Genomic DNA, 27,554 nt, shown 5'->3' on the forward strand with positions numbered 1-27,554 from the left:
TGGTCCCAGTTGGGAGACAACCCATTGGCCCCCAATCAAAGCTTCGGGCTCATTTTTGGAGGTGGTGTAAAGATATTTCACTCCATTTTCTTCAATGGTTCATTTATGATCATTGTCATCTCAAATATCCTTAAAAACTCGACGTCGGGAATTTTAGGTCCCTTAAATGGTGATTTAGTACCATTCATACAACAAGGAGCGTGCCAGTGCTCTTAATTAGGTTGGATAAACCTTAAGTCATTGTTAGAGATGTGATTTAGGTGTAAAGTTAGTGTGCATGGTACCCATTCATCGAGACAACTAACTTTCCCACATTCCAACATAATCACGTGTTTAATTGAATCGGTCACATGTATTAAGAAACATGATTCAATTAACTCATATTTCGAGGACAATATCAATAAGATTATCCATAAGTAAAACATACACCAAACTTGAATCCAAGAACATGAAAAAATGTTCACAAAGTAAATTGTTTACTAAGGAGATTCGGCCAACAAAGCCATCCATGTCAAAATTATGCTCTTCCAACGGTGTTTGGTAGAGCAAAATTAGTCTCACGTATTGACTACTAGAATGATACTCCTTAACAACATTGGTAGGGGCATGAATAGGTGCATAACCAATGGTATATTCCATCGAGACGGAAATAAATTATGCAGGGTTAAGGTTCGGGAATATTTTCCCTTATTCTTGAAGTTTTAGGTCTTAGGTGCCAAGGATTATGCTTCGGGCATGATGCCACACCTTGGCAGGCCCTGATTCTACCATATGTTTGTGGTAATAATCAAATCCGAGAATTTGGTAAACTTCTGCTATCTACATTGCTACTTCAGGGGCGAGTTAGAAACAAGGAAGGACGAGAAAAGTATTCTCCAGTCAAAATTTGATCGGATTTATAAACTTCAGAATTGTACTCATTCATGGATGTAATCATGGTGTGCTTCAAGAAATGTCTTTCATGATTAGACAGTCCGTAGGAGTGAGCCAAAGAGCCATGGAATCCTCGTTCAGGAGGTATTTCCGTTGGTAATGCTTTGGGCATAAGTCTTCGAGTGAAGATCATGGTGGAGGCTTATTCAGCTCTTCCATGCTATTGTTGGTTTCAATGATGTCTCAGCTTCTTGATAGTCAAGTGGAGATTCACGTCTTATACCCCACATAAAGTGGTTTCTCTTAGAAACGTCCAAATCAGGAAAATCGAACTTGTGACGGTACGACAATCCACTGAATGGAGGGAATAGGATTGTGATTGGTGCTATGGGAAGGAATCATCCATAAGCATCAAAGTTAGAACATTCAAGTTCTAAGACATGGTTTTCATGAAAAACGTCGGGTTTTCATGGGTGTATTGTTTTATGAAATCTTCGAGTTTCAAAGGCACTAAATTTGAAACTACAGTTGCAATTTAGTTTATGAACATTTAGTGCATAAAAGAGAGGTTCCTACAAAAACACATAATGCAATATACAACTAAGTGTAGTGGATTTGAGGTTCTTCGGGAACTCAAGTGTGAGTGTTTCGGGACTACGAAAGTAAGTCAACGGTTCAAAGTATAAAAATAAATTATTGAATCGTTAATGTCCAAAAGTGATCTTCAGGTCAATAATTTTGGATTCATTATCAAATTAATGGACTGCATGTCACTTTTAATTAATTCAATAAATCAAAACCATTCGAGGTCGATTATAGAAGCAAAATAATAATATTATTATTATTATTGGGTCGAAAAAGGGATGCAACCCATCATACTTAGGTTGGATACAATACATAGGACAAGGCTACATGCCTGTTGGGCCTCAGGGAAATGGCTGCAAATGCAGTACATGGGACAAGGCTGCATGCCTGTTGGGCCTCAGGGAAATGGCTGCAAAGCAACCCAGTTCGCTGCAGTGCAAGCTGTATGCTTGCTGCATATTGAGCCGAGGAGATGGGAAAAACCCTATGCTGGTATGTTGCTTGAAGTGTTGCGAGCCCAGCAACTTTCACAAACCCAGTTTGTGGCGCTTGCACAAGCTACTGGCTTGGTGCGGCTCGATATGGATGAAGCCCAGCATTGCTGGCTTCGAGTATTAGGCCAGGAAGCTTAGCAAGGCTAGCTTTTGGTGAGATGGGTTGAGGCATGGATTGAGGTTGCATGCCCAATATGTGGAACCCAAGCATGCGGGTCCAGCAACGGTCAATGACCCATACAGGTCGTGCCCTTAGCCAAAAAAAAATCCCATAAATTTTTTTTCTCGTTTTCAAAATTTCTAGGGTTTGAAAAACCCTAATTGCTTCTAATTTCTTTCAATTCTTTGACTCACAAATTCCACATAGCGATTTAATTGTGTAATGCATGAAACAAATATATATATTGACAAATATATGAAACATATACAATATATAAACATAGGGGGGTTCATGCATCATGGAGAATGTTTTCATGCTTCAAGATCGTTTCAAATATCTTACTTTATTGTAAGCGTACCTGATTGGCAGAAAACAACAAAAGCCTTTGAATTTGTAGAAGATCCTTCTCGGTAAACCGGAATTTCATCTCCAATGCGTTGTATCACGTTCAACACAGAAAAATTAAATTGAACCAATATCATGTAGATCAATTCAAAACAATAAATTAAACACAAAAAGAATGATTAAAACGTAATACTCCCATGATTGAAGAATAAACTCTCTTTAGCACAGCGTCAAGAGTGTGCTGATAACGTGTTGTAGGCATAATTTACTGAACAATTATGGAGACCATAGAGAGAGAGAGTGCGGCATAGAGAAGAAGAAGAGAGATGTGTAATTGTGAGTGTGTGTTATTCCACCCCATTGTGCCTTTATTTATAGTAGTTAGATAGGTAAAAACCTTCCCCTTTAGGATTACAACATTTGATAGGTAATCTACTCCTAATATGAATATAAGATACATTCTCATATCTACTAGGATTTATATAATCATATTCCTATTCCAATAGGATTGCAACAAGGAGTTCCGTGTGAAAAATGATTAATTTGGTAAGGTTTTTGGTGTTGTATAAATACTCTTGTGATCAAAGTTTGGCCCTTAGAAAGATAATCAGGGATTTTTCCCCATCAAAACAGATTCGGGGTTTTTAAAGATGAGAGCCTTTATTATGGGATGAGAAAATGTTGTATTTGATCAAGAGCTCTCAATCATACTCAAAGACTTATCCAAATTGACTCAACATGAGTACTCTTCTTTCCCTTTCTTTCTAGGGTGAGCTCCTAAAATTAATTAGAGATGGCTATAAAATCGAAACTATTAGGAAAAGAATAGTAGTTTTTCATGTACTCAAGCTCAGCTTCATTTATGTCTTAGTAGATTCTGATTCGACAATAAAGTATATTAATTTTTCTCTAACAACTGAATACCAAATTTATAAACTTTCATATTTTCACTGTTTCTACTTTATGATATAATCGGCTATCATGAAATACGTTTTTTACTTTAGATTTTGGCAAAAGTAAATGGTTTCTTCTTCTTCTTCTTCTTTTTTTTTTTTTTTTTTTTTGTCAAAAAAAGAGTAAATGATATCAAGCTTGAAATTAAGGGAAAATAATAGAGAAAACATGAAGAGTTTATGGCCCTATTCATTAATCTAAACTTGTTGTCCTCTTAAGCATTTGATCAATTATAATTTTACTGTCAAACATGTATAGAGTTAAAAAGTTAATACATGTAATTTTTCATCCATTAGAAAAATTGAGCTATCAAGCTATGAAGCTATCCATCCCATGAAGTCAAGATTGAGACTAGTCGATCAGGTAAGAAATAATAGAACAGGGAAGAAGATAAAATTCACGGACTGAAGGGTCGTAATCATCAAAGATTTAATTACATAAAAGTTTAGTAGATGAAATATTATTTTATATATGCTGAATTGAAGAGATTTTAATTTTAGATTATAAATAAACTTCTAAGGAAAACTACGAAATTATCAAATTTCTAATGCATCTGGGCTCGCAGACATGATACAAGTAAAAAAATATATGTGTGTATATGGCATTGGTGGTGCATGATCCTTATCGGAAGCATTGGACAGAGATCTGGACTGTCTAGTGCCTAAGGGCTAAGTAATTTGAACTATTCAAATTGAATTTGACAATTTTCCTCATTTCATTATATTGGCCCATCTCACACAAACCGAGGACTACAATTCTCTTTCACACAAACTAAGAACTCGGATTTGTTGATCATTAGATTTTGAACACTAAGATGCATAGAGGATTCAAATTCGAAAGCATTGTTCAATGTTCATATAGGCATCTTATTATATACGTATAGTACACACATCTTTGTTTTATTTATGAAACCGGATCCCCTCCAGACCCAAATAAATTGAGTCTGCTAAGCAAAGGATCTGGGCCGTTGAAATTTGATCCAACGGCTACAATTATTATAACTTTAGACGGTCTCTGTTTGTAGCTGTTAGATCAAATTTCAACAGCATAGATGATTTGCTCAGCAAGCTCAATATTATTGGATCCGGTGGGGATCCGGTTCCTTTATTTATTACCTCCCACCCACCTTTCATGCCGTGTGTTCTCATTCTTATGCAGGTCTATTTTCTTGTGATGTTGACTTAAAAGCCATGAAAGCGATTCTATGACTACTTGCATAAACCCTAAGGAAAACAAGAAAGAAAACAAAAAAAAGGGGGAGAGGGGGGGGGGGGGAGAGAGAAAAGAACTCGGACAGAAAATACTAATTTAGAAAAAACATTTCGATAATTATAAGTTTTACACAAAACAATTTAAGAGCTTATATAAAAGAAAAAAAATTCTTTATTTATTCACGTTTCACATTCTAATTGATTTTTTGTTCTAAATACTCTTACAAAGTCTTTTTTTTTTCCTCTTTCTTTAAATTATTAAGTTTGAAGTGTTTTTATTTAGAGGGTTATCACATTAGCAATTAGCCCAAAAATTCTTTCGGCATCCTAGTTGGTGTCCGCACACCACATTGCCTGGTTCGCCTTGACTTCCTTTCGTGTCCCAATCTCTTTGAGACATTTTATTAAATATCTTTGTGACCTAGTAGTTATGCTAAAAAATAATATCAAAAGATCGGAGCGCATCGGTAATTGTATACAATTTATGGTGAAACAGTTCGAAACTAGGTCATGTCCAACCCTATTAAACTCTCACCATCTCAACGATTGTTACCATGGCCCCACAACTAGTTACTAACCCCATAGATCAATAAGGAGTATGATTATCTCTTCTCCTAATCTCTCTCCCCTTCAATTCCTTCCTATTTAAATGGTTACGATTGCGCCACGTCTACATCTTGTTTTGAATTTTTTATATACATAATAAGACAAAAAGAAGAGTATAAGAGGAGGGGATGAAATGATATGGTAATAGGAGGGGAGAGAATTCTACTATGATCAATAATTAGGCATTTTTCGATGAAAGGCCTTTAATTAGTTTTTTAATTACAAAGATTTATTAGGAAAATGATGGGTTTCTTTCTCTTATCCTCCTTTATCCAATTGTGTTTTCATTAGTTGTTTATTCCTAAGTTAGATAGACTTGTAGAATCAAAACTTATCTAAGATTTTTCATGAATGTATAGGCCTTACTTTCATTTGTCCATTTCTTGACTCTAAAAAGCAATCTAATCTTCATCGAGATGCTGACCCCACACATACTTAACCGTACAAATGGGGGACTTTAAGGTAGTTTACACACTTACCAAGAATTTTGGATCATTTTCAGACTTTATTGTTCGAAGTTCAAGAACCAGAAAATTCGGCATTTTGGTTTGTGGGAAAAATGAGATCAGAGTCATTAGATCGTGTGAAGTAGGCTAGCAAAATAAGTTAATAGGGATTGTCTGGTTCAATTTAAGTGGTTCAGATTATTTGATCCTTAAACTTCAAACAGTGAAATTTGGAGAAGATGTATGTCTATGATCTTTGATGGGGTTTCCGGTAAATGTAACAAAAAATCAGCACTCATGATATCCATAAAAAATTATCCAATGCCTCACGGAAACAAGAGCAATTGAGCATTGTCTTCCCCTAACATGCTCCGCAAATCCAGAAGAAATGAAAAAAATAATTGTTAGAAAGGGGCATTCCGAGAATTGAACTCGGGACCTCTCGCACCCTAAGCGAGAATCATACCACTAGACCAAATGCCCTTGATGGCTTAGTGCCTAACTTTAAACCAATATAAAATACAGCAGATTCACATGGGAGAATTAGTTAAATAATTACAATTGTTGGTTTGGAATTAATTTGGCTAGTTTTTTTCACTCATTTATTTTTATCTTCTTGCAATCTTCTTATAAGTTCATAATATATATTAAAATAATAAGGGCTTAATAAACGGTAAATATTCAGTTTGGAGTGTGTGACAAATAAAAAAACGTCAAAATTAAGAATTAGAAATATAATTCGATTTGGATTTAGTTTGTCATTGATTTTCACTCTCCTTTATTTAGCTTCTTGCACTCGTATGAGTGAAAGAAAAAGAAAATTACGAAGAATCCGTTTGAAAGAGTGTCAAAATCGCTACCCGTTAATTTTTCGAAGCTTTAAGCCTGAAAATAGTTTGTAAAGTTTTGAATCAACCATCCAGCATTGATTCTCAGCAAATCATTATCTCATCATCTGCCAGTTGGCAACAAGAATCCATTTCCATTTCCAAAGCACAAGATTAAAAGACGAATACTTTCATTTCCATTCGATATCCAATTTCGGTCCACATGAAGAAATTACTGGAAAAAGAATTTCATAAAGAATGATTGTTATTAAATTCTGTACAATATCCTGAGAATATTACTAGTCACACGAAACGACAGAAAGAGCTACGCGAAGATCGTTCGAGGTTCCACATGAATACATTCTATATGTTTCTACTTCTTCTTGAGTAATTTGGGATGTGTGGGCAGCGTAGTGATTTCCGCTCACTCTATCCCGCTTGGAAAATATTATCTCCCTCAAGATTGGTTCGTGGCCGTTGAGAAGATTACCCAAGCTTAAAACTTTCCTCCACGACTGATTAGCAGTTGGAGGGGTAAACATATTTGACACGATGGGTCTTTCGTGCATCCTTACTTGTTGCTTCTTGTCAAACTCCTGCAAAGTTAAGGGAGGTACATGATATAAAATTGAAGGGTAAGGCTTAATGCTAATGAAAAAACTTTGCCGCTGTGGTGCAACTGCTACACTAGCTCGGATAAACACTATCAAATCCTCTAAGAATGAAAACAGAATGTTTCGATCACTCAAGACATTGTGGACGTTATCTGCTGGACTGCTGTATTAGGAATGATTTCAGGCATAAAGGCAGTTTACCTTTGGAGCATTGTCTCCTGATGAGCTTGTTGCCATTCTAGGAAAATAAAAGCTGCAGCAATCGGAGAAAATGGCTTCAGAGAGGCGTGGGGCTTGCAAGAACTTGCGATGAAGGGAAGCTGCAATGGTGAGTAGCTTCTCGATATGTTCAAAAACACCACAGAGCCGTCTTATGTCTTCAATAGTCTCACTGCCAGCAGATAGACGATTTGCTGGAATAGAAACTGAAATTGTAAATACTCACTGCAAAACTAGAGTTAATGTACTATTTATTCAGCTTTTTTCTTTTAAAAATAAACAGATTAGGAAACCTTGCAGAGGCCTCAATGCAGACGCCAAAGTAATGTAAAGTTGATCCATTTTGGTTTCCATCTGCTTCAAGCCTCCATAGCTAGTCTGGTTCAAAGTATCTGCTGATGCTCTGAAGGCAGTACAAATCATTTGCTCAAGCAACTGATGTGGTCGTAACGTTTCCAGGTAATGAAGGATCTATGAAACATAACGTTAGAAAAGCATTAAGGAGATTCCAAAGACACTGTAAAATACAGGAACCAACAAAAGATAAATTATTTTGCCTACACAGATTTAAAACCTATTCGGGTTCATGCCAGGGCGCTCAACCATGGAGGCAATCTATCTCTTACGAAGATTGATGGAAAGATATAGAGATGGGAAAAAGGATTTACACATGGTCTTTATAGATTTGGAAAAAGCGTATGATAGGGTCCCAAGAGACATTCTTTGGAGGATTTTAGAGAAGAAAGGAGTACGAGTAGCATATATCCAAGCTATAAAGGATATGTATGAAGGAGCAAAGACTGCCGTAAGAACTCATGAAGGACAAACCGAAAGCTTTCCCATAACTGTAGGATTACATCAAGGCTCATCCTTAAGTCCTTACCTTTTTGCGTTGGTAATGGATGAGTTAACACGACATATTCAAGATGATATTCCTTGGTGTATGATTTTCGCAGACGATATAGTGTTGATAGATGAAACTCAGGAAGGGGTAAATGCAAAGCTTAACCTTTGGAGAGAAGTGTTGGAATCTAAAGGTCTTCGCCTAAGCCGATCAAAGACAGAATATATGGAGTGCAAGTTCAGTGCAAATGGAGGCCAAAACGAGTTAGGGGTGAGGATCGGAGATCAAGAAATACCAAAGAGCGACCGTTTTCGTTACCTAGGATCTATCTTGCAAAAGAACGGAGAATTAGATGGAGATCTCAACCATAGAATACAAGCTGGATGGATGAAGTGGAAGAGTGCATCCGGCGTGTTGTGTGACCGCCGTATGCCACTGAAGCTCAAGGGAAAATTTTATAGGACGGCAATAAGGCCGGCGATGCTGTATGGCACAGAATGTTGGGCGGTGAAATATCAACACGTACACAAAATGGGTGTAGCGGAGATGAGGATGCTTCGTTGGATGTGTGGGCACACGAGAAAGGATAAGATTAGGAATGAGGATATCCGGGGTAAAGTAGGAGTAGCCGAAATTGAAGGAAAGATGAGAGAAAATCGGTTACGGTGGTTTGGACATGTGCAAAGAAGGCCTACTGACGTTCCGATTAGAAGATGCGACTATGGGACAGAGGTTCAGGGCCGAAGGGGTAGAGGAAGACCTAGGAAAACTTTGGAAGAGACTCTAAGAAAAGACTTAGAGTACTTAGATCTAACGAAGGACATGACACAGGATCAAGCACAATGGCGTTCTAAGATTCATATAGCCGATCCCACTCAGTGACTTGGATTTTCCAAGTCTCCAACTGAGAAGTTTTCCTCACTCGGGAAATTAAGGGAACACTACCCCAACCTACATGCTCCACTCAGAAAGCTTCAACATACAAGCTTTAACAAAAGAAAATTCAAAGAACTTAGCGAAGAAGGCTTTGGTGTATTTAACACAATACGTTGAAATGAAGGAAAGCTTATTTATTGATATCCCCGATAAGCTACAAATATGTACATATACATGAGTCAAAATAAGCACACAAGAGGGAGCCTTCACAAAGGTTGCTTAGGAGAAGTCTCAGCAGTCGGTAGAGCCCCAGAAAGAGAAGGCACCGGAGGGGGATCATTTGGAGCCTCAGTACTGGACAGAACCCTAGAAGGAGGAGGCATCAGAGGTTGATCATTTGGAGCTTCATTACGCGGTACAGCCCCAGAAGACGAAGGCAATAAATGCTTTTGGAACAAACCCACAAATCTCTGATGATCAAGTAAAACCTGACCATCAGTTTCCTTCATCTGGTCAAGCTTCCTCTTCATGTTTGTAGCATAGTCATGTGCGAGCCGGTGCAACTGTTTATTCTCATGCTTGAGCCCTCTAATCTCCTGTTTGAGACTCATCACTTCAGCCGCCAATGATTCAACTTGGCGGGTTCGAGCAAATAGGCGTTGGGCCATATTAGACACAGAACCTGCACACTGAACACTGAGAGCCAGCGAATCCTTAACAGCTAACTCATCAGACCGTTTGGAAAGTAGTCTGTTATCTTTGGGAGTGAGAAGGTTCCTGGCCACCACCGCAGCGGTCATATCATTCTTCATCACGGAATCCCCAACGGTAAGAGGACCAGTAGGGGAGACGAAGGATGGGCGCCATATGTTGTCTGGAGAAGGCGGGGCTGCCTCTTCAACAAGGTTCAAGTCAAAACGACGGTCGGAGAGGCCAGACATTTTCAAAGGTGTTGAAGAGAGAAGAGGTCGGACAAATCAAGATCTTAGAAGTGCAAGAATGAAGCTTCTACTGGTGGAGATTCAAGTGTGCTTTGGAACTTAATGCCAGCCCCTATAAAAATCTGCACTCGACGAAGCTTCAGAAATCGAAGAGGCGCCTACTCAGAAATCGAAGAGGCGTTTGCTTTCTCAAAAGCTGGGCTGCTTAGAGATCACGAGGGTTGATCTCAGAAATCGAAGAGGCGTTTGCTTTCTCAAAAGTTGGGCTGCTCAAAGACCACGAAGGCCGATCTCAAAAATCGAAGAGGCGCTCGCTTTCTCAAAAGCTGGGCTCCCCAGAGACCACGAGGGCCGATCTCAGAAATCGAAGAGGCACCTACTTTTCCAGCCTTTTCCAGCCTTGTCAGCACCTGTCACACGCACACTCAGTTTTGCGGAAATTATGGGCATTCTGTCAAAGACTTCTGGGGAAGTAGAAAACACATGAATCTTACTGTTCAATCACCCACTTCCCACACGCAACAATAGCTCATGGGTACCACAGATAACTTTGCCAAAGTTCTCTGCCAAAGTTGAGCACGTGAAGCTTGCAGCTCCCACTACATCGTTCTGACCAAGAAGGGTAAAAGAATAGCAAAGAAACAGCACTAACAAAGTTTAGACCCATAAATTTTGAAGGTCTAGCTACCATATTATTACCCACAAGGGTAAAGGAACAGTACCACTGCTGGATAATTGGAAAGTCCTTGTGTGTCAACCTCTGTGCTTCGTGGCAAGGTAGACTAGCAAACATGCCCAACCTTTACTCACATTCGAGAAAACACTCCCAATAAGATTGCTTGCTCCAAAATCGAAGAGGCACCGTCCTCCGAATCTCGAGAGCCAGACTCCCAACATGACTACTTTCTTAAAAATCGAATAGAGGGTAAAGGAACAGTACCATTGCTGGATAATTGGAAAGTCTCTGTGTGTCAACCTCTGTGCTTCGTGGCAAGGTAGACTAGCAAACATGCCCAACCTTTACTCACATTCGAGAAAACACTCCCAACAAGATTGCTTGCTCCAAAATCGAAGAGGCACCGCCCTCCGAATCTCGAGAGCCAGACTCCCAACATGATTACTTTCTCAAAAATCGAAGAGACACCCCCAGCATGATTGCTTTCTCAAAAATCGATGAGGCATCGTTCTCCGAATCAATCGAAGAGGCGCTCGCTTTCTCAAAAGCTGGGCTGCTCAGAGACCACGAGGGCCGATCTCAGAAATCGAAGAGGCACCTACTTTTCTAGCCTTGTCAGCACCTGTCACACGCACACTCAGCTTTGCAGAAATTATGGGCATTCTGTCGAAGACTTCTGGTGAAGTAGAAAGCACATGAATCTTACTGTTCAATCACCCACTTCCCACACGCAACAATAGCTCATGGGTACCACAAATAACTTTGCCAAAGTTCTCTGCCAAAGTTGAGCACGTGAAGCTTGCAGCTCCCACTACATCGCTCTGACCAAGAAAGGTAAAAGAATAGCAAAGAAACAGCACTAACAAAAGTTTAGACACATAAATTTTGAAGGTCTAGCTACCATATTATTACCCACAACTGTAAAGGAACAGTACCACTGCTGGATAATTGGAAAGTCCCTGTGTGTCAACCTCTGTGCTTCGTGGCAAGGTAGACTAGCAAACATGCCCAACCTTTACTCACATTCGAGAAAACACTCCCAATAAGATTGCTTGCTCCAAAATCGAAGAGGCACCGTCCTCCGAATCTCGAGAGCCAGACTCCCAACATGACTACTTTCTCAAAATCGAAGAGAGGGTAAAGGAACAGTACCATTGCTGGATAATTGGAAAGTCCCTGTGTGTCAACCTTTGTGCTTCGTGGCAAGGTAGACTAGTAAACATGCCCAACCTTTACTCATATTCGAGACAACACTCCCAACAAGATTGCTTGCTCCAAAATCGAAGAGGCACCGCCCTCCAAATCTCGAGAGCCAGACTCCCAACATGATTACTTCCTCAAAAATCGAAGAGACACTGCTCTCCGAATCTCGAGAGTCATACCCCCAGCATGATTGCTTTCTCAAAAATCGAAGAGGCATCGTTCTCCGAATCTCGAGAGCCAGATACCACAGACCACTTTTTCAAAGTGCTCTGACAGAGTTAAAACATGTGAAACTGGCAGCTCCCACTACCGTGCTATGACCAAGCAGGGTAAAGGAATAGCATTACTACTTGTTGTTAGGGAGACTCCTATATATGTCGACCTCCATCCCCAACGGACAGGCAGACCTGCAAAAATGCTCAACCCTTCATCATATCTGAGAAGGCACTCCCAACGAAGCCTTTCGAAATATTCAGCTTTCTTTCCCCCCGATAATACCTCTGCAAACAAGCTATACTAGAGCAAGAATATCTCATATCATCAGGGTTAAAAGCAAGAGTATCCCATATCATGCTTTTTCCCTGTCTTTTCTTTTGGCCTTGTTTTTACCTGCAAGACAAGGAGAAAGAGAGCAATCAGTCAGCACTTGGAATCAAGCTTCCAGCCAGGAACTGACTGCCTGGAACCCCTTACCTGATTACTTACCTGGCATTGCTCTCGAGTACTCATCTTCAACATCTTATGTTTCCAGGGAAGATTCCGCATCTGCTTGAGGAACAGATAGGGCAAGTGCGAAGGATACAAGGAAGCATGTGGAGACAAGCGTAACAGCACACGTGCCGATATATTCATTACTCTGTCAAAAGCAAAAGTATCCCATATCAGCAGGGTGGAACGTACTCTAGATTTGATGGACTTGTTTTGACCCTCAAATTCTTCAGTCGGCCTTATACTCTGGAGGAAACCAGAAAACCCTCCAGCTCAGTTCAAGAATAAGCCTGTGGAAAGTTACTTCTTCAAAAGCAAAAGTATCTCATATCATCTCTTCTCATTTTTCTTCTCTTTATCCTTCATGCTGCTGCAAGATGGGGAGAAGGTGAACAATCAGTCGGAGCTCTGATTGCTTACCTTGTCTGTCACCTCTTTCAGCAGACCCCCTAGCTCGGCAACTTGGGGGACTCCTACTACATGGTTTGTATCGCGCTTGACCAAGCCTGAAACTACAAGTAAGCTTCAAGTGAAATTGATACATTACCTTGTGCATCTCCACCAGTTAAAGATACCACCCCTGGATGGAGGAAGAGTACTTCCAGAGAAGATGCCACATCTACCTATGAGACAGATAAGGCAAGTCAAGACGACACCACACTCCGATACTTAGAAGTTTCGTGATTACGAGATCATTCTCCCACAATATTTCCTAATGTCATTTGTACTAAATCATTCACTTGTACTCACTAAATGAGAGCTTGAACCTATGTACTTGTGTAAACCCTTCACAATTAATGAGAACTCTTCTATTCCGTGGACGTAGCCAATCTGGGTGAACCACGTACATCTTGTGTTTGCTTTCCTATCTCTATCCATTTATATACTTATCCACACTAATGACCGGAGCAATCTAGCGAAGATCACAAAAAGCGATCGTTTTCGCTACCTAGGATCTATCTTGCAAGAGAACGGAGAATTAGATGGAGATCTCAACCATAGAATACGAGCTGGATGGAAAGAGTGCATCCGGCGTGTTGTGTGACCGTCGTAGGCCACTGAAGCTCAAGGGAAAATTTTATAGGACGGCAATAAGGCTAGCGATGTTGTATGGCACAGAATGTTGGGTGGTGAAGCATCAACACGTACACAAAATGGGTGTAGCGGAGATGAGGATGCTTCGTGGGATGTGTGGGCACACGAGAAAGGATAAGATTGGGAATGAGGATATCCGAGGTAAAGTAGGAGTAGCCAAAATTGTAGGAAATATGAGAGAAAATCGGCTCCGGTGATTTTGAACATGTGCAAAGAAGGCCGACTGACGCTCCGGTTCGAAGATGTGACTACGGGACAGAGGTTCAGGGCCGAAGGGGTAGAGGAAGACCTAGGACAACTTTGGAAGAGACTCTAAGAAAAGACTTAGAGTACTTGGATCTAACGGAGGACATGACACAAAACCGAGCGCAATGGCGTTCTAGGATTCATATAGCCGACCCCACTTAGTGGGAAAAGGCTTTGTTGTTGTTGTTGTTGTTGTTGATCTCTCGTCACCAAACCCATCCCATGCCGCTTAAACTGTGGCTCCAGTGAATTATAAGAATTTTTTCTTGATCATATTTCAAAGTGAATAATTAGAGCCATGAGTCTCACGCTTAGAAGAAAGAGAACCCCCTTCCTTTTATTTATTAGGAGGTTATGCTTTGACAAGAGGCCATGGGAATTCCTTCAGGTTGCATCCAATTTCATGTATATGGGCTTATCCCATTTCTCTTGGTCACTGAGCAAGAAACTTAATTGGTGAATGCCCAAGTGTCCTACGGATCACCTACCAACTAAATGCAGTGGAATGCTGGATTGGGTTGGGTAGGTTCTATTTCATGCCTAAGATCAGTCTGTTTCAACTTTCTGGTGGCAAAATAGAAACCAACCAGTTTAGGTCAGGTGGCACAAAACCCCAAAACAGACCCCGCCCTTTTCATCTACATCCCGATTTCTGTGGAACTTTTAGGAGAATAGGCTTATGCAGCAGTGATGTTTTACAAAATAACTGCTGGTAAGTTAGTTTACCTTTTCTCCTTCTCTATTTGGATCCAGAAGCGGCTTCTGCTCATAAGCTGGCAAAGCAGGTGCATCATTCCAAATCTTTCGCCATAAATTTCCATGCTCAGACATTCTCTTTGAAAGTCGTCCTTGAGGAGGCCAGTCATTCTTTGAACCCTCTATTGCCGGAGTGTTGGATGATCCAGTATCTTTTGTGTCATTGCTCTCCCAATCTCCGGGAGAATGCCAGCGAATAAAATCTTCAAAAACAGCATCTGGATTTGCAGCTTTAAACGCTGACATGTCTAAACAAAATTCAACTCATAAGTGACATGTCCAGTATAAACAGCATCACAAATCCACTAAAAGTTATTCTCAATGTGCAAGTGTAGCTACAAAAGATATTTAGAACAATCTTTTAAAGGTTTTCACCTGAAGTTAAGATCTCTCTCTCCAACTGAGCAGAAAAGTCCTGCAATAGAATATTTGATAAGATTATTGCAGTAAGTTATGCTTAACACCACATGAAAACCATCTAAAGAACATTGTCTATCAAGTAATGAAGAATGAATTGTAATTTCCATATTGTGGAGTAATGTATAGAGTGGGCATTCTATGGTCCATATTAATGCGTGATGGATGGGGGAGGCTGGAAAAAGAAAATCCTTGAGAACTTCCAACTTTTTTAATTCCATTGAAACATTAAGTACCTAATGTTTTCTTAACCCAAACATGAAAATCTTTCTGCATGCAAAAGATTGGTATGACTAGAGCTAATTATCGTATGAAAACTTATGGCCAGAGATGCCAAATTAATACAAAGAACATTTTTGAACAATGGTCTTAATCTTACAAATGAGTCGCCCAAGGCTTCAACGGCATGAAGCCGTTCTTCATGCATGTCTTCTGTCATAAGTGGTGACTCCTACAAAAAGTGTAAAAAGTTCAACTTCCATTTCTTCAGACTTTGCAAGAGCACAAACTATGATGAGATTGTTAAATGGTTTTATATGTTACATCAACCTGAGTGTATGGCGCATGCATGCTCTGATACGACTTCAGAAGCATCATAGATCCTGCCACACCAGCTGAACCCCTCCTGATAGAATCTGAAGATTTCAGATTAGCAGATACCACATCTTCCTGCTTCATAGATCCTGCCACACCAGCTGAACCCCTCCTGGTAGAATCTGAAGATTTCAGATTAGCAGATACCACAGCTTCTGGCTTAGTACTACCACTCGATAAACTTTTTTCAGAGTGTTGTAAATTATCTGGTGTTACAGGGCTGCAGCATCCAAAGTAAAGTGCATTAATCAAATGAAAATTAACTTTCTGTAAATTTGAAAATTATCTACCCTAGTCCCCAACTCTCTATCGACTTCAAGGTAAAGGACTATACACCATAATTTCCCTTCGCTTCAAAATATATATCTTAATTTTAAACAACTGAAGTCAAACTCCATAGCAACAGACCAGCCAGCCCAGTAAACTAAAACATGTTTCTAGGCTAACAAAGGTACTCAAAAAAGTAGAATAGATTTTTTCCATCATTGCCAGAACTTTGGGTACCTGACCAAATTCACCTAATAGGGTACCCAAGCCTAGGACATGTTGATTCCGCACATAATTAAGTTTAACCGTTCAAATTTTTAATTCTGTTGAATTGCTACACAAAGTTCCGGGTTGGGAAGATATAAATGGAAGTAATTTACAACAGACCAGCAATCTTGCATCTATAAGTATCTACCCCACTCTAAGCATGTGAAAAGCATACGCTAACCAATAGCAGTACTCTTTACGTGAATGTATCTGCAGCACAGGACTTAATGGTGAAACAAGAGGGAACCCACAACCTTGCTTCTCAATGTTAACATTACAACTCACCTCATGCTTTCATCTAAGCAAAGAAAGTGAAGAATGCAGTCTTGGTGCATAAACATGGGAAGCACACATATACACACATATGAATTATAAGTAATTAATCTGCCAACGGCAAAATTAAACAAATTTTTATCTAAATTCAAACAAAAAAGAAGAGATAATCCCAAAGAATTTGTTAATGAAGAAAACCAAGGAGATCTCACTTGCTTAGTTCACCTGTCATGTTTCCCATCAAAGTTTTCACCAGGTGTTTGCATTATACAGGAATCCTCATCTTGACTATCTTCCTGCATTTTCAGTCAACTACAGTCATGCTGACATGAGGAGGAACTATGGTGTACATAGGATTAGAACATAAGCAGTAAGATCACATACAAAATAAAGCATAAAAAAGAATCAGTTTGACCTCAGTCTGAGGAGATGAATTCTCCTGGCTTCCAACACAATCTTGAAAGTCTTCATTCAATTGACGCTTCATCTCAATGCATATTGCAAGCTGAACAAAAAGCATCAAGATAAAATGTTTTTTGGCTTGGTTTCATATGCATCAAAGGAATCATCACAGGATAAAGGTCAAATGACGACATGTTCACATCATATCTTAAAAATAAAATCAACATGTTCGGCATATTAGTTTAATCTCAATTTGATCAACAAAATTGTATAATGTGTGTGTTCATTACTATCTTGGATATTGTCAAGCAACCATGGTGCCATACAGCAAAAGTCATAAGCTTAGACATGTGTTCTTATAAAAGAAAGCAGGTGCAAGGGTGTTAAAGTTTTCAAAAACCAAATTGTTAACGTCTGTAGAAACATCTGTTTAACGATAATGATTTGTTTTTTTCAGAAACGAATTCCATCAAACTCTTTGAAGATTTGTACAGATAATTACCATGTGAAGTTTCTGATTAATTAAACACGTGGAGAGGTCAATTGAACCAGTGGCTGGCATTAGGGGCAGTGGCTGTGACTCTTCCCAACACCACCGGACTTCACGAACAAACTCTATCCAGATAACAGCAATAGCTGATCAAACATATAAAAAAACAAACGGCTGGTCATAATTTAGAAAATAACACTACTAAGGAAATGAATCCAACCATCTGAATGGTGTACACACTCAATAACTTCTTTAAAAGGATTGTGAAAATATTAGAAATTTGGTTCCTATGCATACCACGTATGTTGCAGTTTCCAAACCAAAGAGAATGCAAACAAAACTGTGCAAAAAGGGATTTAAGAGGTGCGCCCTTAATAGCTCGAGAAGTCTTATGCTCCGCAGCAGCAACATCTAGGAATCGTGCACCTACAGATATCATTGGTGCTTATGATTAGCAACCACCACAATATATTGTAAAGTGTCTGTTTCATATAGCTACATGAAAATGTCTTGCAGGAAGGGAGCAATACCATCATGAAAGAGTTCCTTAAGCACGCGATCAATAACTGTAGGTGGAGGTATAACCATTGAGGACTTCAAATTATCTGAACCTGGATTTTCAACTACCCAAAGAAAGAGAAAGAAAAAAAAAAAAAAAGTGGCCATCTCAATAAAAAACCAAAATGACATCTCCACCTCATGAAACAAAAACAAGCAATTTATCGAAAAATAGCTGATGAATCTAAGTTGCATAAGAAGTCAAATTCAAACCTGACACAAAATCTTCCATAAATTGAGCCTCAAAGGACATATTCAATGCGTCAAGTAATAGGCACAGTTGAGAAGAAAATCCAATTCTGTTTCCTTTGGAAGAATCAGTTCTGAAGAAAAGTAGTCATCAGAAAGCTTATAAAATAAGCACACTATACAACAACAGCCATCATGTGCACCAATTAATAAAAAACGAAATAAAGTTCAGTTTTAGCTTTTTTCGTTGAGGGAGATTAGAATTCAGAATAATATAGCACCAAAACCCTACAATTTGGATAAGCTATAAATTATGGGCAAAACCTCTTGTGACATATACCGTGGAAGAATAAATGAAAAATGACCAAAATCTTCAATACGCAATTACACATGGACAAAGCTATCACAGGCATAGCGTTTATTTGATAAAAATTGTTAATGTCATCTAAATAAAGAAGTATCTCACAAAGCCGAAGACATATTTGGAGATAGTATCCATTTTTGAGCTTCATGGGGTGAAGAATTTTCCAGCTCAGCCATTTCCATAGAGCTCTCAAGCAATTTCTCTGACCACATGGCAACCAATTCAAATCCTGTGGGCAGTCAATACATACATCAAATTAAATGTTTAGTCCATATTGAGTTATCAAGCATGCCAAGGATAATTGTGGTAAACAACATGCATGTTGTTTGAGGGAAAACCTAAGACATTATCCCACACAATCATACCTAAAAGAACGAGCACGGCTATGGACAAAACCTATAAGAGGAACCATTACAATGAAACAATTCAGGATAAAACTACCTTTTACAGGGTCTTCGGCAGAATACCACTCACTCCATGGACAATCATCATCCCATTGTGTTCTATTGTGAATTTCACCACCAATATCTATTTCAGATTCAGTAACATCTAGATCATCTCCTTGAACCTCATCATCATGGGGAAGGGATCTATAGGTTAGCTTCATTGTGAAATGGACTTTGAAACTGTGAGTAGAAAAGTCCAATGTGGAGTAGGCCTTCACCATCAAAAGAAAAATAATTAGAGTTTGGAGAAACAGGAAACCAAAATATAATTTTAAAAACAATACTACTTTAAGGAACTTCAAATTCAGTGGATAGCGAAATATACAGAACAAGAATGGTTAGCAAAGAACATATAATTAATAATTCAAAAAATAAAAATCCTGCTGACATTGTTTGAGAAAAAACAGACTTTTGGAATTACAAAACTAAAAGGTTTTACCTCTCTTGAAGAAAACCTAACTACGACGATAGCATGAATCAGAGTGACCAAAACTATACTATTCAACCTACCTATAGCATTATGAAATGAAAAGGAGGTACACAAAATAAAAGGAAACAACAGGGACATAGAGTACAGCCTAAAGATCTTATAAGCCTCAAATCATACTATTATAGTGGTAACTGTAAGCTCAAAAGGTAAGTGAATAACCAACTTGTGACAGCAAGACTGTAAGATTATATCAAAAAGAAAAAAGGACATTTAACTTTTGGTAGAAACTTACAAATTTGGAAACAAACAACTCATACAATCCTTCCAAATGCATGAGTTTTACTGGAACCTGGCTACCAATATGATCAGCCTCAAATCTTCTAGTAAAAACTGTTCCCATATTTTGGATACCGATGTAAGCTTTCCTAGCAGGAACATGTACTGGAACAAATGCAGGCCACAAACTGTGTAGCCAAGTTTTGAACAATATCATACAGTTGATATAACTTAACTCAAATAATGAACTAGATAAAGTCTCTAACACCATGACAAAAAGTTAATAAACCACAGGCCACTGATTGTCAACGAACACTACATGGATGTTGATCTAATATCAGAAATTTCAATTGACTAAGGCACATGTCTAAGAAGAACCATGACCAAGGCACATGTCTAAGAAGAACCAAAAGTTACAAAGAAAAAGTTTCAAGTTGGTATCCCTCCCACCTTGAACAATTTGATAAGGCAATTGCAACTGCACTTAAAAGCTTGCTAGCCTCAGGTGCATCAAGAACCACACCGCTGGCACTTTGCGGAGCAATTACCTGATGAAATATGATCAACAAGTTTGAAACCAAAATACAAATAAATAAAGCACTAAAGAACAAAAGGTGCCAAGCTAAGGCATACCAAAAATTCTTTGACCCCAAAACACAACTGCAAGTCATGCAATGTGGAATTCCAATCGATAACTTTGCCTGTACCACCACGATACAATAAAACATTAGCCTCCAATATTAACATTTTGATTCAAATTTATGACAAAAATATAATAAAAGAAAAATTACGATTGAAATTCCTTATTACCGTCATATTTTGTTCCAAAATAGTATTCCATGCAATAAGTTTTTGCTGAAAACTTCAACTCGGACTTGACCTTGTATAAATCCTCCGAAACCTCCCTTGCATCCTTTTTCTACAGCCAAACAATACACAAAATCCATATTGGCAGTGACAAACATGACAAAGGACAACAAAAACTTAAAATTTTTCCTCTCAACATGATCGTATTACTATTTTCATCACGATGGCAATAAAAATCAAACTCGGCATGCAAAAATATAAGTAGCAATCAAAATGCACAAGCTGACGCGAATCATTCATTTGCATAACAATTTGAGTAACAGAACAAGCTTTTCAAGCATACCAGCAGATTTTTCGGACCGTCTGCCAACCATTGCCTACAAACCGCTTCAATATCGGAAATAAACCTAAAAACATTACAATTACAATCCAAATCAGTTCCCAACGTATACAAAGTCGAAAACTTTACAAAAATTAGCTGATATATATAATTATATACATACACACACATATATGAATTACCTTTCCCATGAAGAGGCGACAGTGAAATCATCAAAATGCTCAACCTGCAACCAATATTATTTTCCTTCAGATTAAGTTCATAGCTTTTTGCTTAATTGGCTCTTATTAGTGGCTTCGGAGTAAAATTAAAGTTAAAAATTTCAGGAAAATTACGACGTGAAATTCAATTAAGCACGAATAAAGAATAACAATTAAAAATTAAAAATTGATGAATTCAAAGCAATGGATAATGGCGAACCTCCTCCTCTTCAGCTTCATCGTCTCCGACAGATTCCAACCTGCTGGATGACGCCATGTACGGAACGCAGCAGAAATGTGCTTTTCGGATTGAATTTACGACGTCGTCTGATTTTCTTTGAGTTCACGTAATTGATGATCGACTGGGTTGAGATCTGTAGACGAAGGATTACTGTTAAGATCTGTAGAGTGCGGGAATTGCAGATGAACTTCTCCTCTTGCTTCTCCGTGTTGTACGTTTTATGCAAATTGCAGTTTCGTCACCGAGGTTTATGATATTTGTATTTGGCACCTTCTAAGTAGTTCGTTTCGACACAATTCGAATTTGCACTGGGTTCGGTCAGTCATTTGACTCTTCTAAGTTTGGCTTGAAAGAATCAAGTCGAATTTAGTTCGGCTCGATTAAGAAACAAGCCAAATTTGAACATTAATATGTCCAACTCGTAAATTCTTGAGCAACTTGAATTTTTTAACAAAATAGCTCGAGGTAGACTTAAGGTCAGCTCGGTCATTCAAACTCGATACCTAATAATTTAAACTATTTATTAACAAAACTCTCGTTGTCAACTAAACGAGAGTGAAAAGACAATTTGATTTTCTATCACAAAATAAAATTGTGGAATGTAATGTGATTTCCCATAAACCAAATTCGAACTCCATTCATGAAACACCAATCTTATATTAATTCGCATTACAAAATGGCAACCGTACAAGATAATGGGAGTAAGGATTTGTTTGAAATTGCTTCTAAGACCATCTCCAACTCTGGGCTAAAAGCTAAATTACCCCCCAAATTACCCCCCCCAAACACTCTCCAACTCATGCTAAAATTTTAGGCTAAATGCCAAATGCTATTTCTGGGCCAAATACCCCCCAGCTTTCCCCCCGGGCTAAATGCGAAATGTTTATCGGAATTTAAATTTTTTTAGATTAAAATGTTCATAAAATTAATTTACAATAATCTACATATTTACTTTTTAAAAAAAATGATTTAAGAAAAAAATTTAGGCTAATTTCATTCTTTAATAATTCCGAGCTAAAATTTTAGGGTAGAAGGGTTGGAGCAGAAAAGATGTTTCTGGGCTAAAAGCTAAATTTTTCGGGTTAAAAAATTTGGCTTTTAGCCAAGGGGTGGAGATGGTCTAAAAGAGGTAAAAGTGCTCAAAAAAATATTTTCCTTTGCATTTAGTGTAACAATTTAAAAGTGTTTATAATTCATAATCATATAAGCGTTTAAAAAAAACATGAGTAAATGTAGCAATTGTCCCTCAATTAAAAATTCATTACCATTGGTCCCTCAACTTATCAAAATGTGTAGCTATAGTCATTTTCATCAATTTCGTCGAAATTTTGTCAAAATAAGTTATGTTGGAATAACCATTTATATAAGTAAAGTCTCTCAACTCATCAACGTGTGTAATTAAGTCCTTTTCGTCAACTACGTCAAAGAATTTGTCAAAACAAATTATGTTGGAATGACCATTGCTACAATTGGGTTAAAGTTAATGGACAATTTCTTCAGTTAAATTATAGTTGAGGGACCAATGGTAATGACTTTTTAATTGAGGGACCATAACTACACGTTTTGATAAGTTAAGGGACCAATGGTAATGAATTTTTCGTTGAGGGGTCATTGCTCCAATTGAATTAAAGTTAAGGGATCATAGCTACAATTTACTCAAAAAATATCAACTATATGCTTCTTAAAAAAAATAAAAACTTGACATCCAAAAAATTTCAATTGGATAAATGAGAGTGGGACGATATTTTACGAGTTCTCATTGTACCACCTTTCTCTAATAAATGTATAACTCACAAATATAAGAGATTTTTCAACATATCTGAAATATAATACATCACATATCATCGTATAATTAAAGGGGCACTTGAAAAAAAAAATTATTTCTAATTATATAATAATATGTGAAATAACTTTCTGTTTTCCGGTCGCACTCGAAAAATTTTCCACAATTACAACTTCCAAGTAGGTCTTACAACGTGGTTTCCCTGTTTTCTGAAAACATAAGCACTCATAGTGGGCCAACAAGGGCCCCACACCCATATACACACAGCGATCCCCACCGTTGGTTCAAATCGGAAAGCATCATCATCATCATCAGTCCTAACACACAGGCAGTTGTGATTTATTAACACAATCATTAACTAATTAATTTATTCACGCTCCCATACAATAAAACAAGCCCACCACCCCCGCTCTCTCTCTTCCTTTTATTTGTCAGAAAAATGAAAAATTTCAGAAATATGAAAGTGACGACTGACGAGGCCACTCTCTCTGTACTCTCTGTGTCGCTGAACTAAATACAGAGACGACGGGCGAGTCACTGACTCACTGAGTCACCCGAGCCGACCCGCATTGAGCTTTTCTAGCTTACTTAGCTACCCATGGCTGCGGCTCTGGAGTGCTGGTCGGGCCGAGCGAGCACGGACGAGGACATGGTGGAGCAGGTGCTGATGAGGACGCATGACAGATCGGAAGGCGCGACGGCGGCGCCGGAGAGTTCGAACGGCGCCGGAGTTAAGGAGTCGTCCGCGGTGCAGAAGAAGCTGCAGAGGCTGAGCCGGAACGTGTCAGAGGCCATCGCGTCGTTCAAGAACTCGCTGAATCTCGACTCGGCGAGTGACTCGGCTACGGCGTCGTTTGGCAAGATCGAGAGCTCGAGGAAGTTGGTGTGGGGGAGTGTGGTGCGTAATCTCACGCAGCTCTACCCTGGCAGTCAGCTGCCGGAGAAGCTCGTCTCCAACATTCGCAAGCATTACGATTCTCTTCCCCTCAGGTTTGAAGGCTGAATCTTTAGCTCTGTTTGGTTACTGAGTTTATTTTATAGTTGTTTGGATTGATGGATTGCGACCTTGTGCAATTTGTTGAGCAGCCAAACAGAGGATTTGGATTGTGTTGTGATTGATTTTGCTTGTTTAGTGATTTGGGTTTTTGTGTATGTGATGAATAGTTATGCTCAAGCGGGATTCGAGATGAAAGAAGTGTTTCTTCATATAAAATTGATAGAGCAGGCATCATTGGAAGGGCATCCTGCAATGTTGATTCAAGAGGTGTCTGAGGAGGACGCTCAGGGGTCTGTGTTCAAGCTCACCTTTGCCTGTAACTGTTCGATTTCATGGCCATTGATGTCCGGTGCACTCGATAACGAGTCGATTTGCTACAAGAAGGTACAGATCTTTGAGAAGAAAGGGTGTACTATTGGCGTTGTTCTTCTTATGGTTGAAGTTGGGCAAGATAAATTGTTCAGAAACCGGGTTGAAAATGCTTTGAAGTCGGCTATAAGGAAGCCCAAATCGAGCACAGTGAAGCTCCCGTTTGGACTATGTGGGTGTCAAGAAGAGAATACGAAGGGGAGGGAGGTGGGAGATATTGAGGACGACATTGGTGAACAAAATTATAGGAATGGGATTGAGATTTCTAGCCAAAAGATTGAGCTTCCGGATCCTCTACCCACTTCGTCATTTGTTGTATCCGTAGATGAATGGCAGACGATCCAATCTGGTGGGGATGAAATTGGGAAGTGGCTGTTGAACTCTGATAATCTCGACTTTGTTGATCAGATTGGACCCAATTCATATAAGGGAGTGTACAAGGGGAAAAAGGTTGGAATTGAGAAGCTTAAAGGGTGTGACAAGGGAAATTCCTATGACTTTGAACTCCGAAGAGATCTTTTGGAGCTCATGACGTGTGGGAACAAGAACATTCTGCAATTTTATGGTGTTTGCATTGACGACAATCATGGGTTGTGCGTTGTTACGAAGCTGATGGAAGGTGGATCAGTATATGACTTGATGCTTAAGAACAAGAAGCTTCAGATTAAGGACATATTAAGGATTGCCGTTGATGTAGCAGAGGGGGTCAAGTTCATGAATGACCACAGCGTTGCATATAGAGACCTCAACACACAGCGTCTATTATTAGATCGACATGGGAATGCTTGCTTAGGGGACATGGGTATAATTGCTGCTTGTAAAAGTGTTGGTGATGCAATGGAGTACGAGACAGATGGATACCGGTGGTTAGCTCCCGAGGTTAGTTCCTTGTTGCATCAGTTATTATTCCGTGAATTAATATAGCTCAGTACTAATCAGTCAACCTGGTATTCTTTTTTTCCCAAGTTTAGCTAGCCACTTAGACCACATCTTGCATTACATTACTTTAGTGCCATCCCATGAATTTTCTGCTTTGAACCAGTTAAACTGAGTTCTTTCATGTATATAGACCTTTTATCTTGTCAATCTGCATAACCAAAAGCTGTGGAAAAACTAACGTTCCATTTCCATAGACGTTGCAAACCCAATGTGGCTGTTGTTCCAAAAACTTACTGGTATGATCATATTGCGGTCTTCTAGTCATAATTTTGCTACAAAAACTTTACCTGCATAGACCTTCCCAGCATACAAGATTTGATTTGTTTCCTATGGATTCACAGATTCAATGTATTAATTCACCTATTCAGGATCAATCTATTTTCACTAAATACACTTTATGTCACTTACCCCGACATATTTGTTTGAGCATGCCTAACATGTCTTCATAATTGGTGGTACTTTTTACATCTCAGTGTACTATTTATCTTTATATAAGCACTCATCTATATTCCGTGAAACTTTACCCAACTACGTTTATGCATGCCACTAAACATATCAGCTTAGCCGCAACCTTATAGTAGTGCTACTTTCCGAAATACAGGTATTATTGTGCGGATCCCCCAAAATGAAAATTTTAAGTTTTTAGCAATGATCACTGGTCAAGAATTATATCCTTTCCGGAGCATTGTTTGATGCCGCATGTTTCATCCACCTTTTATTAGCTTGTGATAATAATTGGATGCTGACACAAACTCTAGGTATAAATTACCTGATGATGAAAAGAATTATTTTAATGTCGTTTATTTGGATTTGCTTTGATTTGGGTCCCGGGAAATGCGGATACAAATCACTTACAACAGAATAATTTTCTTTCTTTACTCCAGTTTGCTCTTTTGGGACCACCTTTTGTCACTTTCACTTTTGTATACCTTCCGTCAATCTGAATAACAATGAGCTTGTTCACATTTTTGGAAGTACAGAAGTAAACAAAAACTTGAAGTTGTTCTTCCTTCTAATGAATTACACCTCATCTCTCATTTATCGAAGCCATCCAGCGTACTAGCTGGGTGACATATATTGGGAGTTTTAACGATACACTCCCAGTACTGTTTACTTTTAACGAAAAACCACATTTTTACCTTTCCCTGGTACTATTTACTAGACATTTATTTGTCATTTTTCATTAAAACTAAAGTTTTTTTTTAACTTTTCGTTAGTTTTCCTTATATTTGGGAGTTTTATACGTTTTTCCACATCTCTCCGCTTTGGTATATCTTGTATTTATGATCTGAATACTTGAAGTAACAGATATGGTATTCATTGCTTTGTTCGCCTTTCTGGTTGCCCACAGATCATTGCCGGTGATCCAGAGTGTGTTAGCGAGACATGGATGAGTAATGTGTATAGTTTCGGGATGGTAATTTGGGAGATGGTTACTGGTGAGGCAGCATATGCCGCGTGTTCACCGGTCCAAGCAGCAGTGGGGATAGCTGCCTGCGGCCTTAGACCCGAGATTCCAAAGGACTGCCCACAAATGCTGAAGTCCTTGATGACCAAGTGCTGGAACAATTCACCGTCAAAGCGCCCTCAATTCTCGGAAATTCTATCAACTTTGCTGCGGTCAAACAACAACGGTAATAGGTGAACATCCTTAAGCTAGTCTGAGTGATATATTTGTAGTATATTTATATTTAATACCGCTAATGTAAAACCACCCTTAATTACGGAGTAATCCATGCTTAATGTAGATGCAAAGAAAAGCTTATGCAGCTGAAATGAAAAAAAATCTTCTTTCAACTCTCTCTCTCTCTCTACAAAAGGGTAAAAGGAGAAAGAAAAGAGAAAATTGGAGTTATGATTCCTCAATTTTGGCTCAATTCGAGCTTTGTTATGATTCCTCAACTTTGGCTCAATTCGAGCTTTGGTCCCTTAACCAAAGATCCGTGAGTATTGATCATTTAACTTGTTATAATGTGGGACAGTAGTCATTTTTGCTGACTTTGGTAGAACTTCCTTCCAAAATAAAGGGTTTTAAGAGGCAAAAAATGGATGAAAGTTCTAACGAAGGTAACGGAGTTAGTCAAAAGAAAGAATTATTGCTTCACATTATTATAAGTTCAATGATCAATATTCGGGAACTTTTAATTAATGGACCAAAGTTTCAATTGAGTTAATTGACCATTGCTTCAATTATCTCGAAAAAAAAAAAACTAATGAAAACGGTTT

The 27,554-nt window shown here is 38.7% G+C and overlaps 2 protein-coding genes, 1 long non-coding RNA gene and 1 other non-coding gene across 4 annotated transcripts; 2 read left to right on the top strand and 2 right to left on the bottom strand.

The window, feature by feature from the left end:
- Window positions 1-6,085: 6,085 nt before the first annotated feature.
- Window positions 6,086-6,157, bottom strand: TRNAP-AGG (transfer RNA proline (anticodon AGG)). Its single transcript has one exon. It is a non-coding gene; the product is annotated as a tRNA-Pro (tRNA).
- Window positions 6,158-6,675: 518 nt separating this feature from the next.
- On the bottom strand, window positions 6,676-21,554 carry LOC126589655 (uncharacterized). The gene is made up of 22 exons (XM_050255021.1): window positions 21,220-21,554; window positions 20,982-21,025; window positions 20,803-20,866; window positions 20,463-20,571; window positions 20,286-20,353; window positions 20,103-20,200; window positions 19,669-19,840; window positions 18,942-19,158; window positions 18,603-18,729; window positions 18,161-18,270; window positions 17,920-18,012; window positions 17,687-17,815; window positions 17,402-17,535; window positions 16,913-17,002; window positions 16,723-16,793; window positions 15,646-15,910; window positions 15,476-15,547; window positions 15,055-15,094; window positions 14,650-14,927; window positions 7,628-7,805; window positions 7,317-7,528; window positions 6,676-7,097 (listed from the first exon to the last, which is right to left on the bottom strand). The coding sequence occupies exons 1-22, from the start codon at window positions 21,274-21,276 to the stop codon at window positions 6,801-6,803; spliced, it is 2,925 nt and encodes a 974-aa protein (XP_050110978.1). The 5' UTR covers window positions 21,277-21,554; the 3' UTR covers window positions 6,676-6,800.
- Window positions 11,151-13,998, top strand: LOC126589674 (uncharacterized). The gene is made up of 2 exons (XR_007611894.1): window positions 11,151-11,661; window positions 11,879-13,998. It is a non-coding gene; the product is annotated as an uncharacterized LOC126589674 (long non-coding RNA).
- A 1,841-nt stretch (window positions 21,555-23,395) lies between the features above and the next one.
- On the top strand, window positions 23,396-27,125 carry LOC126590893 (uncharacterized). Its single transcript, XM_050256408.1, has 3 exons — window positions 23,396-24,013; window positions 24,188-25,268; window positions 26,680-27,125. Exons 1-3 carry the CDS (start codon window positions 23,622-23,624, stop codon window positions 26,971-26,973), a joined length of 1,767 nt encoding a protein of 588 aa, XP_050112365.1. The 5' UTR covers window positions 23,396-23,621; the 3' UTR covers window positions 26,974-27,125.
- The last annotated feature ends 429 nt before the right edge of the window (window positions 27,126-27,554 follow it).

This window comes from Malus sylvestris, chromosome 11 (assembly GCF_916048215.2).
Source record: "Malus sylvestris chromosome 11, drMalSylv7.2, whole genome shotgun sequence".
NCBI classification, from domain to species: domain Eukaryota; kingdom Viridiplantae; phylum Streptophyta; class Magnoliopsida; order Rosales; family Rosaceae; genus Malus; species Malus sylvestris.

Coding starts and splice junctions, on each gene's coding strand:
- LOC126589655 (XM_050255021.1), bottom strand. CDS start 21,276: ATGGCGTCATCCAGCAGGTTGGAATCTGTCGGAGACGATGAAGCTGAA. Junction 15,548..15,645: donor TGCATGCGCCATACACTCAG/GTTGATGTAACA, acceptor CACTTTTTGTAG/GAGTCACCACTTATGACAGA. Junction 7,806..14,649: donor CAAATAGAGAAGGAGAAAAG/GTAAACTAACTT, acceptor TATGTTTCATAG/ATCCTTCATTACCTGGAAAC.
- LOC126590893 (XM_050256408.1), top strand. CDS start 23,622: ATGGCTGCGGCTCTGGAGTGCTGGTCGGGCCGAGCGAGCACGGACGAG. Junction 24,014..24,187: donor TACGATTCTCTTCCCCTCAG/GTTTGAAGGCTG, acceptor TGTGATGAATAG/TTATGCTCAAGCGGGATTCG. Junction 25,269..26,679: donor ACCGGTGGTTAGCTCCCGAG/GTTAGTTCCTTG, acceptor GGTTGCCCACAG/ATCATTGCCGGTGATCCAGA.